The sequence below is a fragment of the Macrobrachium nipponense genome, chromosome 39 (genome assembly GCF_015104395.2).
Source record: "Macrobrachium nipponense isolate FS-2020 chromosome 39, ASM1510439v2, whole genome shotgun sequence".
Classification (NCBI taxonomy): Eukaryota; Metazoa; Arthropoda; class Malacostraca; order Decapoda; family Palaemonidae; genus Macrobrachium; species Macrobrachium nipponense.
The window spans coordinates 52,017,896-52,032,613 of NC_061099.1; the positions used below are offsets into that span (position 1 = coordinate 52,017,896).

At 44.4% G+C, this 14,718-nt stretch overlaps 1 protein-coding gene across 1 annotated transcript; it reads left to right on the forward strand.

Moving 5' to 3' along the window:
• Nucleotides 1-13,187: 13,187 nt before the first annotated feature.
• On the forward strand, nt 13,188-14,000 carry LOC135210462 (tigger transposable element-derived protein 1-like). The gene has a single exon (XM_064243356.1). The coding sequence runs from the start codon at nt 13,188-13,190 to the stop codon at nt 13,998-14,000; it is 813 nt and encodes a 270-aa protein (XP_064099426.1).
• The last annotated feature ends 718 nt before the right edge of the window (nt 14,001-14,718 follow it).

Sequence of the window (14,718 nt, forward strand, 5' to 3'; positions counted from 1 at the left end):
GCCACATGCACGATCCTGTGGGACCGTCACATCACCCTGGAAACGAGCGACTGCTATGCGAGTGATCACTGGCAAGGTGCGAATCACCTGAGCGATTCACCGATTCCCTCCACACCATGCTCTAGTCGTGACGGTAAGCGGACTCAGCGTCACTGACTCTAGCTGCACGCTCATTGGTAGATGTACATGCACTTGGGGAAACTCGTGAATGAGAACCCAAGATGGTCCCAGTCCTGGAGGCAGAACCTCTCGGACTAGGTGCAGAAGTACACGCCAAAGCATGAACTTCTGCGGTCCCTGACCCGCACGCCCCTGAGGGCAACTAGGCAGTTCCCATTCTGGGAGAACCAGTGGAAGGCCCACCTGTCTCACTGCTCTGATGAGAAATATCCTTAGAAGTCCCAGATCAAGACTTCTTGGGGGTTTGGGGAGACAGCTTTCTTCTTCCTCAGAGGAGGAGCCTCGGAAGAAGAAGTGGAGAAGGCGGCAGCCGACAAAGATGAGGAGGAAGACAACCTCATCTTTCACTTCTTCTTGGACTTCTTCTTCGTCAGCTTCCACAGAGCGGCAGTCAGATCCTCCATCCAGGGTGCCGCTGAAGCGCCAACACCACAGCAGCACTCACACATTCAGGGACTGGGGCAGCAACAGGCATGGGCACAGAGACAGGCAGAAGATCCAGTGGGGAAGGTCTCGGGCTGATCATAAGCAGCTGGGGGAAAGAGGACAGCGTAACCTGGAGGGGGAGGAGGCAGAAACGGGTCTGTCCTCAAGGTATGTGGCACTGATGACACAACCACTGATGATGTTACCGTGGTAACGTGTTGAGTATACACCAGGTGAGGTGGTACCACATAACCAGGTGTCGACAGAGTCATCGTTGTCCCCGCAGCTGCCCCACGAGTCACAGGGGCTGACAAAAAATGTTCCATCAGCCCCTGGAGAGACAGAGTGCCAGTCAAGCCCAACTTCACCCAGGCCCGCTGCAAATCCCCAACCACGGGGAGACACACACACCTGAGGGAGCAAAAGTCGGGTTAGTGTAAGTTCCTACTCACCCCGAAGGAGAAGGATCCCCTCCGGAGTGAGCAGAAGCCCCCGAGTACAACTACGAGTCGGCGTGCCTCCCCCCTCTTCTAAACTCGACGAATCGAGTGAAGAAGCGGAAGGAAACATTTCCCCCAAAAGTTAAACAGTAAGACTGGGAAGATTATGTGGTGGGAGAAAGGAAGACGAAAGATTAGTCACCAACGTAGTCGTCGAGGGCGTGTAACCCTCTGACAATGCCTTGGAAGACTTCCCCCGATATTGTTTCCTCCCCTCGTATCTCCCCCACTGCTCTGCCGACCAAGGGATATGTCTCACAAGGGCTATTTACTGAACACTCACACCCTTGCCATTTTGCACAAACGGCATGAGGGTCTACCTCAATATTAGACCTGAAGCCATGACACTTCTTGCACCCCCCTGTCCAGGGTAAACACATTGCGAAAATGGGGGGCTTATTTGATTCATGCATTCGAATAATTTTATGATAATTAAGCAAAAAAAAAAAACAAACATTCAAAGAAAAACAGAAAGATCTCAGAAAGTTTATTCTCGTACGACAAAGACAGGCAGAGCGCGAGAGCACGTCTGCACACCACAGCGGCCGCAAGCAAAGAGGAATGTTTACGTCCAGTCGGGCAGGACTCCTGACTATCAGACAAGCAGTTACTGCCTAACTACCTTGTTGTTATTCTTTTACGACCAAATTACAGCTTACGCTGAAAGCAATTCCTTATGTAAAGGACCGAGGGTTTGTATTACGTGGGGGAACAAATCCTTCATTCTTCACCTAGCCAAGGGTGCCCATATTTTCACCCGTCTTGGTATATCTAAGTAATGACTCTGTGTCAGGTATTTCTTGGGAAATTGCAGTTTCCTATAGTATTTTGGTTGCTTATCCTAAGGTAAGGGGGACTAAAGAGAAAGCTGGGTTATTGGTGGGGTAAATCACCTGGTGGAAGGTTGTAGCATGTTAACTGTGGTATTTCTTGTTCTATATGACATTTGGAACATGAAATACAAGTGGAAACAGAAGGCGAATAAACCAAATGTAGCTGTTTAACAGGCAAATTTCATCTACTACTACTACTACTACTACTATAACGAGTTCTATCGTGGATGCGCCATGTTATAGGGGAGCTTTTGGTACAGACACCAACTTCTAACTGAGGGAAATGGTGGGGGGTTTTTGGAGGGGGAAAGATCAATGAATACGTATTCAACCAATCATGTTACAATATCAATCCTATACTATTGCATTAGGACCGACTGAAGAATTTGGGGGATTCATACACTAAGTTATATATACTCTTTTTCTCATTTTTTTTATAATTTTGTGTTATTTCTTCAGTCTTTTATTTCTATTTCGTTGCTCATAGTCTTTGCTTAATATGTGCACTGACGTTCTCACTACATGATTTTACCCTATATACATTGTAATATGAACTTACAATTGAGGACAGGCCCCTGAAGAATGCCTATGGGTGGGAGGAGAGGAAGCTTTTAGGACGTTTCAATACTTTTCTCTCAATGATGTCAAACTGAGGGTTGGTTGGGGGTATTACAAGCATGATTTACACATGATTTGTACAAGTCACTCCCTTCTCTTGGCATTATTTCCATCTGTCTAGTTGCATTGCACCATTTTACAACATATTACTCACCCATAACAATTTCTTTTGTTTTTGTTACCTTATTTGTTTTATATAACATTTACATTCATATTACATTTGATGTCATTTATTCACAAACATTTCAGTTTTTTGTAAATTACCATCTGTATTTCCTGATGGCCTTTCATTTTTTACTTACAAGGGGCCGGGGGGGGGGGGGGGTTAGGCAGCCCGGTAACATGGCATGCTAGGTTAGGTTAGTATAATAACCCTTATGTTAGGTTTCCTTTAAGGGGGGTCCAGGGGGCCAGATTGACATGAAAAACAATGGCAATCTAATAATCTCAAATATTTACATAATAGTAAAACAAATGAGAAATATAAAAATCAGGAACAAAGTCTAATATGAAAATAATAAGATTTACAGAAACAGATAACGATAACAATAATGACTATTTTTTAATGGTGATAATATTTCATCTGGTATTTCCTAACAGAACAGACAATTTCTATCCATTTCATAATTTATGCTTAAACAGTATATACTATATATATAAATATATATACATATGTAGTATGCATGCATAAAAAATATGTAAAATAGGTGCACCTCCCATAATATTTGTCTGGACTGGTGTTTCCTTTCAATTACAATTTCTTTGGTTTCATAGAAATTCTCATGTCCATTGCAAGACCCTGTGTTTTCATATATTTAGTCAGTATTCTTACCAAATACATTGTCAGATTGCCTCACTAGAGTGAAATCGTCCCCAACTTGATGACATCATTCACCCCCACCATTCTTTCAACCAATCACAGGCTTGATCACCCACCCCGTACAGCTAAGCTAATTGCATTTTCATATCACTTAACTACACGTTCCAATACACTCAACATCATCGTCTTCTCATTCTTAAAGTAGCCCCATTTTCCCCTTTAATTGTGATAACAGTTCTGCTAATTAACGTGACTTGTTTATATTATTGCGGTAATTACAAAATTTTTTTCATTACACCATCATTACAGAATTTTAATTGAGAAAATTGGGTTTTTATCTCCCCAATATAAGGCAGCAAATGCAGACTCATGTGTCCAGTGTGTAATGTAAGTGCTTCTGTGATTTGCTGTCACTGATCAAATTTTATCCTTGGAGACTGCCGTATGTGGTATTTTATTTACATTTGGTGTAGTGTTAACAAATGCTGTGCATTATATAAATGCGTAGTATTGGTTCATCATAAGTGTTGCCTTGAAACAAGTTAAGGCAGTCTTCTGGCTTACTTTAGTGGCATCATTTACCACTCATCTCCGTTTCTGTGCACAATCAGAGCTTGTCAAGAACAAAACCTTTGCTAAGTCTAATAATCCCATAACTTGCTTCTCACCAGCTTTTGCCTTGGAAACTGATTTCTCCTGCAGTTTGAGTGGTGTTTCTGAATAATTGCTTTGCACCTACTTTTACCTTGGAAATTAGCTTTTCCTGGACTTTTAGTGCTTTTGATGTAGTAGGGGATACAACCACCTTGAGTCCACCTTACTCAGGCAGATCACCCTTATACACTCAATATTTAATTGGTGAAACAATAATACAATTACATCTTTAAGCATACCATTCAAAAGATTGAAGTTTCGTCAACATAATGTGATATATGAAAGCACCATACAAACTAAAATAAGCATGTGAGGTCTTCGTAAATTATGTTTTCAAGGCAGTTTTTAAATCCAATATGGATTCTCTCGCATCCGGTCCCTTTCGTAACCAGCATCAATATCACATCCTTCCCAGCCTTCCCAGTGCTCATTTGAACAATATTAGCGTATACTATATGTAACGTTTATTGATATTACACAAGATTGCAATTGTAATCAGCACAATAACACAACATTTTGTTGCCTATATTAGTGAAAGTATGAGATGCCTTATTCCTGGGGTCATGATTTGAACTGAAATTCATTTTTACCTTGTACTCGGTGGTTTTATCCTTACTGCTATCACAACTGAAACTCCACAGTGCTTATTTGATTGTAATTATACACATTTTGTTCTTAATTCACTCCAAATTGCACTTGTAATATGTTGGGAGTGTGCTGATAGCGAAGCCATGGCAGGAACAATTTTTGTCTTAATATACAGGGTGTCCAAAAAGGTTCTGTATACCATTACAAGCATTTATTGCTCAGAAACCATGTAACAGTAATGCAGTTTTTTGTATAATTAAGTGTTCTGAATGTAAACTTGAATGCAGAACATTCCACAAAACTGCATTACTCTATGTTATATGGTTTCTGAGCAGTAGATACTTGTAATGGTATTGGGACTTTATGACAAAAATTTTGTATTTTTTTTATCGCACTTTTCATTGTTTCAAGTCTATATTACTATTTTGACCTTTTTATTTTTAATAATTGTACTTATGCCTGAAATAAATGTAACCTTTAATGTTTGCATGCTAGGAATGGCAAAATTTCATCGCTGCCAATTTAGTGGAGCTTCACACAAATGCTGATGCATTTACAAACTGTTTCCATGAATTCTAGTTGTCATATTAATGAAATAATGATAAAATTGCTCTAGTATCTATATATATTACAAATAGATATGCTAATTTCACTTATTTCCATGGTTCTGTGTAAGTCTTATACCCAGTTTGGAGGGTAAACACATACCAATTGGCAACACTGATAAAAAAAAAAAGGAGAGCATGAACAACAGCGTAGCTACTGTTCACAGCAAAACTGTTAATATTTGAGTCAGTTATCTAGTTACTTTTTCAACAACGAATATTTTCAAATAAATTATCATGAATACGTAATAAATTTATGTAATTAATTATTCATTTCAAAATTAGCCAGCGCACTCTTCTTCTTCTTTCCTCCCGAAAAATTGTGAGTTTCCTTGGACTCGAGGGCGAACGTCATCATCGTTTAAGATTGTTGTGAAGAAAGTGTCCCAGCATCTATGGGTACGAGTGGTGTGTGGATTTAGCACATGAAATAGAAAGTTTATTGACAAAAGTAACTCTGCAAACATCAAGAAGGCATGAATCTTCTTCACATAAGGTATTTAAAGTAAAATTTTCAAAAACGTCATGGAGGTGTCGCGGAGGTAAGTTTGCACTGCGCATGGCTAGACTGTCATTGACCTCTGTTTAATCTTAAATTATGAAATTATTTTGTACTTTGGGAGAAAAATTATATTGTTATTGTGCAATAAAGTTTCATACATACTTACCTGGCAGATATATACTTAGCTATAGACTCCGTCGTCCCCGACAGAAATTCGAATTTCGCAGCACACGCTACGGGTAGGTCAGGTGATCTACCGCCCTGCCGCTGGGTGGCAGGAATAGGAACCATTACCGTTCTAGAACCAGATTTTCTCTTCCACCTGTCTCCTGAGGGGAGGCTGGGTGGGCCATTTAATCGTATATATCTGCCAGGTAAGTATGTATAAAACTTTATTGTACAAAAACAATATCATTTTCATACATTCAACTTCCCTGTCAGATATATACTTAGCTGATTGGCACCTTTGGCGGAGGGTAAGAGACAGCTAGTTACTGATTAGACAGGTAAACAACATACGTTGTAGGTAATAAAACAAAAAATACCCTGGTTCCTACCTGCTTTGGCGGAAGATTTCATAGCTGCTGCTTAGAAGTCTACTTCGCCTCAAGGAGGATGTGACCTATGGCTAAGAGCTCTTGTGAGGACTGTCGATGGGGTCTTATCCACTTACTCGACAGAACCTGATGGTCTTTGTCAATGGGGTCTTATCCACTTACATGACAATAGACCTATGCCTAGTGGCATAATAAAGGAGTACAAAACCGATCCCGATCACCCGATCCTAACCGTGGATTAGTACTAAGATTGAAAGGAGTTATCCCCAACCACCTTTCAAACAAATTTAAAACTCAACACCAAAATTATTTTAAAATCAAAACTAAAAAAAAATTAAGGATTCAGTCTTATCTCCTTCACCCAGCACTGTATCCGCTGATACATACGGACCCAGAGAGAAGCATCTCTCGTATGTTACCCTTACATCCTTTAACTAATGGGAGGCAAACACCGAGTTGCACCTCCAGTACGTCGCTGCCAAGATATTTTTCATCGACATATTCTTGTTGAAAGATATAGATGTAGCAACTGCGCGTACCTCGTGTGCTTTTAATCTCAAAGCTGCAAAGGAATCACTTTTACATTTCATGTGCGCCTCAGTAATCCCGTTTCTAACGAAAAAGGCTAAGGCGTTTTTCGACATCGGTCTCTTAGGGTCCTTAACCGCACACCAGAGACTTTGATTGCAACCTTGCAGCTGCTTTTTCCTCTGCAGGTAAAATTTTGAGGCTCTAACCGGACATAATGACCTCTAAAGTTCCTTTCCCACAAGTTGAGAAAGTCCTTTAACTTCAAAACTCCTGGGCCAAGGTTTCGAAGGGTTTTCATTTTTTGCTAAAAATAAAGGCCGGAAAGATACCACTGCAGAGTCTCCTCTAAATCCTACTCTTGAGTCTAGAGCCTGCAATTTGCTGACTCTTTTGGCAGTAGCGAGAGCCATTAGAAAAATGCATTTCCTTGTAATGTCTCTGAAGGATGCTTGATGAGGAGGCTCGAACTTCTCTGATGTAAGGTACTTAAGAACCACATCCAGGTTCCAACTAGGGGAAAGTGAAGCTTTTGATTTCGATGTTTCAAAAGACCGTATCAGGTCATGAAGGTCTTTGTTTTCTTCTATGTTCAGGCCCCTGTTCCTGAACACAGCAGACAGCATGCTTCTATATCCTTTTATAGTAGACACTGCCAATTGAGATTCTTCTCTCAGATATAGAAGAAAATCGGCAATCTCCGTCACAGGTATCGGAGGAGGACAGCTTCTTCGCCTTACACCATCTACGGAAGACTTCCCACTTCGATTGGTAGATCCGCATGGTAGAGGATCTTCTTGCTCTTGCAATTGCCCTTGCAGCCTTGTGAGAGCGTGGATGTTTTTGTGATACCTCTCGAAGTGGGGTTGTCTGAGCAGATCTGTCCTTTCGGGAAGAGATCTGGGGAAGTCCACCGTCCATTCCAGTACCTCTGTGAACCATTCTCGAGTGGGCCAAAAGGGAGCGATTAATGTCATCCTCGTTCCTTCCGAGGACACGAACTTCCTTATCACTTCCCCCAGTATCTTGAACGTGGGAAAAGCGTACGCATCTATGCCCGACCAATCCATGAGAAGGGCATCGATTGCTAAGGCTCTGTGATCCTCCCCTAACGAGCAGAAGTTCTCCATCCTTCTGGAGAGGAACGTCGCAAACAGATCTATTTGAGGTTTCCCCCATAGAGACCACAGTTTCTGGCAGACTTCTGAATGAAGGGTCCATTCTGTAGGAAGGATCTGGTTCTTCCTGCTCAGTCTGTCTGCCCTTATATTCCTCCCTCCTTGAAAGAATCTTGTTAGGAGTACTGTCTTTCGTTCCTCCGCCCAGATTAATAGAGCTCTTACTAACTCGTACAGGGAGAAAGAGTGTGTCCCCCCCTGCTTTCTGATATATGCCAGAGCCGTGGTGTTGTCCGAGTTGACCTGGACCACCACGCCTCTGACATCCTCTTCGAAATGTCTCAGAGCCAAATGAATGACTAGAAGCTCTTTCGCATTTATGTGCCAGGACATCTGTTCTCTCGTCCAGATGCCTGACACTTCCTTCGTCCCTAGTGTTGCTCCCCATCCTGTTTCCAAGGCGTCGGAGAACAACACTAGGCGAGGGTTCTGCAGAGACAAGGACACTCCCTCGTTCTTTATCAGAGGTTTTAACCACCATCGCAAGTGGCTCTTGATATTTTCTTGTGGAGGAAAAGAATCTGCCAGTTCTCCTGTCTTCCTGTTCCACATTCTCCTAGAACTGCAGAGGTCTCATGTGCAGCCTCCCCAGAGAAACGAACTGCTCTAGTGACGAAAGGGTGCCCAGAAGACTGAGCCATTCCCTCGCCGAACTTCGTTCTTTCTCTAGAGACCTTCTCTAATCCTCGAGCAATCCTTTCTTGGGATGGAAATGCTCGAAAACCCCGAGAATCCATCCGAATCCCCAGATAGACAATGTCCTTGGCTGGGGATCGTCTGAGATTTCTCGAGGTTCACGAGCAATCCGAGAGATTTCACTAGATTTAGAGTTGTTTCCAAGTCCTCCAAACACTGCTGCCTTGACTTCGCTCTTATTAGCCAGTCGTCCAAGTAGAGTGATATTCTCACCCCCTTCAAATGTAGCCATCTTGCTACGTTCCTCATCAATGCTGTAAACACCTGAGGAGCCGTCGAGAGGCCGAAGCACAAAGCCCTGAATTGGTAAATCCTGCCCTGCACCATGAATCGAAGATATTTTCTCGATGAAGGATGCAGGGGGACGTGAAAGTAAGTGTCCTGCAGGTCGAGGGAGACCATCCAATCTTCTGGACGCAGAGCCGCAAGGACCGAGTTGAAAGTCTCCATGGAGAACTTTGTCTTCTCCATGAAGCGGTTCAATGCGCTCACGTCCAGCACAGGCCTCCACCCTCCCGAAGCTTTTGGCACTAAGAAAAGGCGATTGTAAAAGCCCCGGGACTGAGGATCCTGCACTATCTCGATGGCCTCCTTCTCCAACATTTGCTGTACTAGACCTAACAGGGATTCCATTTTTGCAGGATCTTTGTACCTCGCTGACAGCTCCCTCGGTGTCGTCGTCAATGGAGGTCTGTCTCTGAAGGGGATGAGATATCCTTTCTTGAGTACTTTCAGAGACCAAGAATCTACTTGTCTCGAGGCCCACGCTTCTGAAAACTTCAGCAGCCTGGCCCCCACTGATGCTTGGAGGACTGGTATCTCATTTGGTCTTCTTCGTTGCTCTAATGGAAGAAGACCTTCCTCTTCTTTCCGCTCCTCTTTTCCTAGGGGCTCGGCCTGATGAGCTCCCTCGAAAGGGCAGCTGAGTACTTCTTGGCTCCCTCTTCGTGGCAGGAACAGCTGGTCTTGACTTCTTAGCTGATTGGCAAGCCAAGTCCTGTGTTGCCTTCTCAGTCAGCGAGTGAGAAATATCCCTCACTAACTGAGAAGGGAAAAGCTGCTTCGAAAGAGGGGCGTATAAGAGCGACGCCCTCTGAACGGGAGAGACCGCTTTTGTTAAAAATGAGCTGAAGACAGCTCTCTTTTTTAGAATTCCTGCCCCGAAAAGGGATGCCACTTCCGCTGATCCATCTTGAACCGCCTTGTCCATACAGGCGAGCACACTATGTAGGACTTCGGGTTCCAAGAAATCGGGGTCTTGCGTCTTCTTGGCCAAATCCCTCTCCTTCCCGATAGTCTGGAAGGGGGACAGGTAAACACAGTCTTCCCCACCTCCTCTTTGGATTTAAGCCAATTCCCGAAGGCATGCAAAGCCCTCTTCATTGAGATGGTAGGTTGCATCTTCAAAAAAGAGGATGACTTTGAAGTCCTCGTGCTTGAGAATAAAGACCGAGGAGAAGGAGGGGCAGCAGGACTCAGAGACTCTCCAAACTCTTTCAATAAGAGGGCTGCTAAGGTCTTATAGTCTGAAAGACCTGCCCCCTTATTTGCTTCCGAGTCTGACACATCTTCCATATCTTGACCAGTCACATTAGGAGAAGAATGAGCAACCGGAGGAGGACTCCTCTCTAAGCAAGGTGAGGGGCTCTTAGCAGTACCGACTCTAACCTGACAAGGGCTACGGCCGCCTGTGCGACATCTTGAGTCCCTGCCAGGAGAAGGCCGATCCTGCCATTTGCCCTTACTTACATTAAGACTGTCCTGATAAGGATGACGGCCGCCTGTGCGACAACTAGCGTCCCTATCAGGAGAAGGTCTTGAATGCTTAAAACCTTTCACAGAATCAGCCACATCCTGACAAGGGCTACGGCCGCCTGTGCAACATCCAGAGACCTTGTCAGGCGAAAACTGATCCTGCGAAAAGTCCCAAAGAGGAGCCTCCCGGTCCACTTCTAACTCCAGGTCCGATGAAGATGAAGATCCTGGTTCATGGCGCCTGGCGCTTGGATGATGTATCATTCCTGGACTGTCTATCGCGGCTGGTAGGCGCCTCAGGCGCCAGGTAGGAGCCTCAGGCGCCTCATGTGCCTTTCTGGCAGGCGCCTGGCGCCTGGCTGGCACCAGACTCCTGGCAGGCGCCTCGTCCGAGCAGTCAGAAACTTCTACCGGACGGGATTTTTTAACGGGAAGGAAGCAATCCTTTCTCCTGGGAGAATCCTTCTTCAAAACTCCAACCAACGAAGATATCTGTTGTTGCATTTCTCTTAGGATCTTCGTAGCAGCGTCTTCTTTCTCCGTATCCGATCTAGGGGAAGGAGGATTTGATGAATAGATATCCTTCCTCTTCTTTTCCGGTGGATAGTCTTCCGGGAAATCTTCCGGGCTAGAGTCCAAAGCTGGAGACTTCCATGATCTTTTAGAAGGTCTAGACAGCTTGTCAGAACTCCATCCTTTCTTTGAAGAAGAATCGGATGACGAAAAACACTGTTTGAGGATGCCTTTCCAACGGCTATCCTTGGCAGTCTGGGACGCTACTACAGATCCTGCCGAGGGGACGCCTGACCGGTGGGGATTCTCTGAAACCTCTGTACAGCTTTCGACATTCCTTCTCCTCTGGGCTTGGGAGCTTGGAAGAGGTCTAGACCTGGGAGCAAGACAGAGCTGATCAGACGCACCCTCCACTTCACTGGGAACATTTTCACTTTGCTTACCTTCTAAATCCTTCAATTTGCATTCCATCTTCAAAAGGGAAGCCTTCAAATTTGCAATTTCCGATGCCGAACTTGCAGAATATGATAATTGAGAAGGTAATGCTGTATGGGAGGAAGCAATAACATTAGAGATAGGCACTAGACTACTAACTGGCTCGTTAGAGACCGACCTACTAAGACTTTTGGAAGAGGCTTTTCTAGCCCTATCCCTTTCCAATTTTCTCAAATGAGTTAAGAATCTTCCATTCTTCCTCATTTAAATTCTTACATTCATCACATGTATTCGATTGTGAACATTCATTCCCTCTACATCTTTTACAAGTAGTGTGAGGGTCTACTGAAGCTATCGGTAGTCTCACATTACAACTTTCATCCACACACACTCTGAACGAAAAACTAGAGTCAGACATTCTAAGAAAAATCCAAATCCAAATCCAAAAAACAGTCCACAAAAGCGTATGACAAGCCAGAGATCCAATACGTCACCAAAATATCAGTCTAGAAGATCAACGGCGATGAAACACGAAAGTCAAAGTCAGGAGGAACTAGCAATGATGTTACTAGTACCGGCGACAGAGAAAATCTGGTTCTAGAACGGTAATGGTTCCTATTCCTGCCACCCAGCGGCAGGGCGGTAGATCACCTGACCTACCTGTAGCGTGTGCCGCGAAATTCGAATTTCTGTCGGGGACGACGGAGTCTATAGCTAAGTATATATCTGACAGGGAAGTTGAATGTATGAAACTCCTATTTCAAAAGGAAAGTAGAGGTCTCGAAGTGTTGCTTCCACGACCGATGACTCGTGACTGGTGTCCATCTCCGGTGTCAGGATGTGTTAAATAGTGACTTTTTCTGGATGGTGGGTCAAAGAGTGGGCAAGACTGACCCAGGTAGTCCCCTCGGTTGTTTCCCATAGTGGTCTTTGTTGGTGATCTGTTATTTATGCCAAGGGCTCTCTACCCAGCACCCAACTCCTGTCATTTCCAATTCATACCTTGCTCCGAGTATCCCTCCTTCCCTCAGCCACTCCCTTATGTGGAACATATAGCTTCCTGAAGGTGGTTTATCCCTCAGCATCTACTAGAACATAAACAGGGCTGCTTAGTTTATGCTTGTTCTCCCCCACCCAATACCCCAAATTCTTCATCATTGTTGGGTAGAGAGAGGAGGTAAATAACAGTTGACCCCCAAAAGATAACTACTACTTCTTCATCAAGAGCATTAAACTGTAGGAAAAACAAATTTCCAAGGTAAAAGTAGGCACAAAGTCAATACTTAGAATTACCCCCATCTTTGTGCAGGGACGACCCCCTTCAGTCTAGTCTCCCTTCCCAACTTCACCTGACCCAGGTGAAGTTTCTATAGCATTGGGGAACAAGTCTTCTTGTCAACAGCAAAAAGAAAGAGCAACATTTGGGCTGATGGAACTGTCACAGCAATGACTCAGGGGCAGGACCTCTAGGACTAGCAGCAGAAGTGCGAACCGAAGTTTGCGCTTCTATGGCTCCCGACACGCTACAGTGGTACCTCGAGATACGAGCAGCCTAACATACGAGTTTTTTGAGATACGAGCCGGAGCTCGGGCCATGTTTCGTTCAAGATACGAGCCCAAGTCCGAGTTACGAGCCGTGTTTCCGGAGCATCCCGCTAGTTGGCGCGCAGGGTCGAGCATCATCCGAGAGCATCTCTCGCTCACTAGCACTTGTTACCCGCTTGAATCAAAGTATCTTGTGCGCTGTACTCTTTTTTGCTTGATTTTTGCGTGACTACTGAACTTTTTTGTGTGTTATCATGGGGCCGAAGAAAGTGAGTGCTAAGGACAATGGTGACAAGAAGAAGAGGATGATGTCGATAGAACTAAAGCAAGAAATAATAGAAAAACATGAGCGTGGCGTACGAGTGATTGAACTCGCAAAGATCTATGACCGTAGTACATCGACAATTTGTACAAAATTGAAGCAGAAGGATGCCATCAAGAGTGCTACACCAGCAAAAGGAACCACAATTCTTTCCCAATTAAGGACATATATCCACGAGGAAACGGAGAAGCTTCTGCTCGTGTGGGTGAAAGAGAAGGAGTTGGCAAGAGATACAGTGACGGAGACAGTAATATGCAAGAAGGCACGGAGTATCTATGCCGATTTAGTGAAGAAAGAAGCATCAACTTCTAAAGAGGCATCAGAAGAAGTGTTTAAGGCAAGCCATGGCTGGTTTCATAATTGTAAGAAGAGAACTGGCATCCATTCAGTGGTGAGGCATGGCGAAGCTGCGAGTGCGGACATGAAAGCAGCCGATACGTACATCCAAAAGTTCACTGTGCTTGTTGCGAGGGAAGGCTACATCCCGCAACAGGCGTTCAACTGCGATGAAACGGGCCTATTTTGGAAGAAAATGCCACAGAGGACTTACATCACAGCAGAGGAGAAGATGATGCCAGGCCATAAACCCATGAAGGACCGTCTGACCCTTGCATTATGTGCAAATGCTAGCGGTGATTGTAAAGTGAAGCCACTGCTAGTTTATCATTCGGAAAATCCTCGAGCCTTCAAGATGCACAAGATACTGAAAGAAAAATTGCAAGTTATGTGGCGCGCCAATTGCTAGGTGGTGGGTTTACCGTGGCAGTTTTTTTTACTGACTGGGTAAATATGACGCTTTGTCCAAAATTGCATTTTTCCTAACTATAGCAAACCGGAGGTCCCTTTGTTAACAATAGGAAGGTACTAGCGGCAGCTGGATAGGTCGTAAGCTTTCGAACAAGGGGTTCGGTAGTTAACTGCTTGTCCGACAGGCGCGCGCGCGCGACTGGGAGGTAAACAAATCACTTTTGCTTTTGGCCCAAGCAAAAACTGCAGAGTGAGGGGTGGCATGAGTGGGACTATGTGTAAAAGGACCTCAGGTTTGTATAGTTAGGAAAAATGCAATTTTGGACAAATTGTCATTTGTTCCGACACGGCATACAAACCTTCGGTCCTTTTACAATAGGAAGACTCACTTCTTGGTGGGAGGAATCTGAGTCTTTTGTGAACAGACTGTTGTTCGCCCAACCTTGGAATGCCTCCCTGGTCGTAAGAGCGAGGGAGGGATCCAAGCCTCTGTCCGATTGATCGGGTGTGCACCTCGCAAGGCTCAATGGTCAGACCTCTGGACCAAGTACTAAGAGAGAGGCAAGCGTATCTCTTCGTACCAGCAAAACAAGAACAAGTTCCTATTTGCAAGAGGCACATAAAGTTATGGTTTGTCTCTTGTTGGCATCCACTTCCCCCCCCACCCCCTTGTAGGAGGAAGTGGTGGATATTCGCTCCCATCCCTAGTGAAAGGG

Excerpts from the sequence above, each read along its gene's own strand:
- LOC135210462 (XM_064243356.1), top strand. The coding sequence starts at position 13,188 with ATGGGGCCGAAGAAAGTGAGTGCTAAGGACAATGGTGACAAGAAGAAG.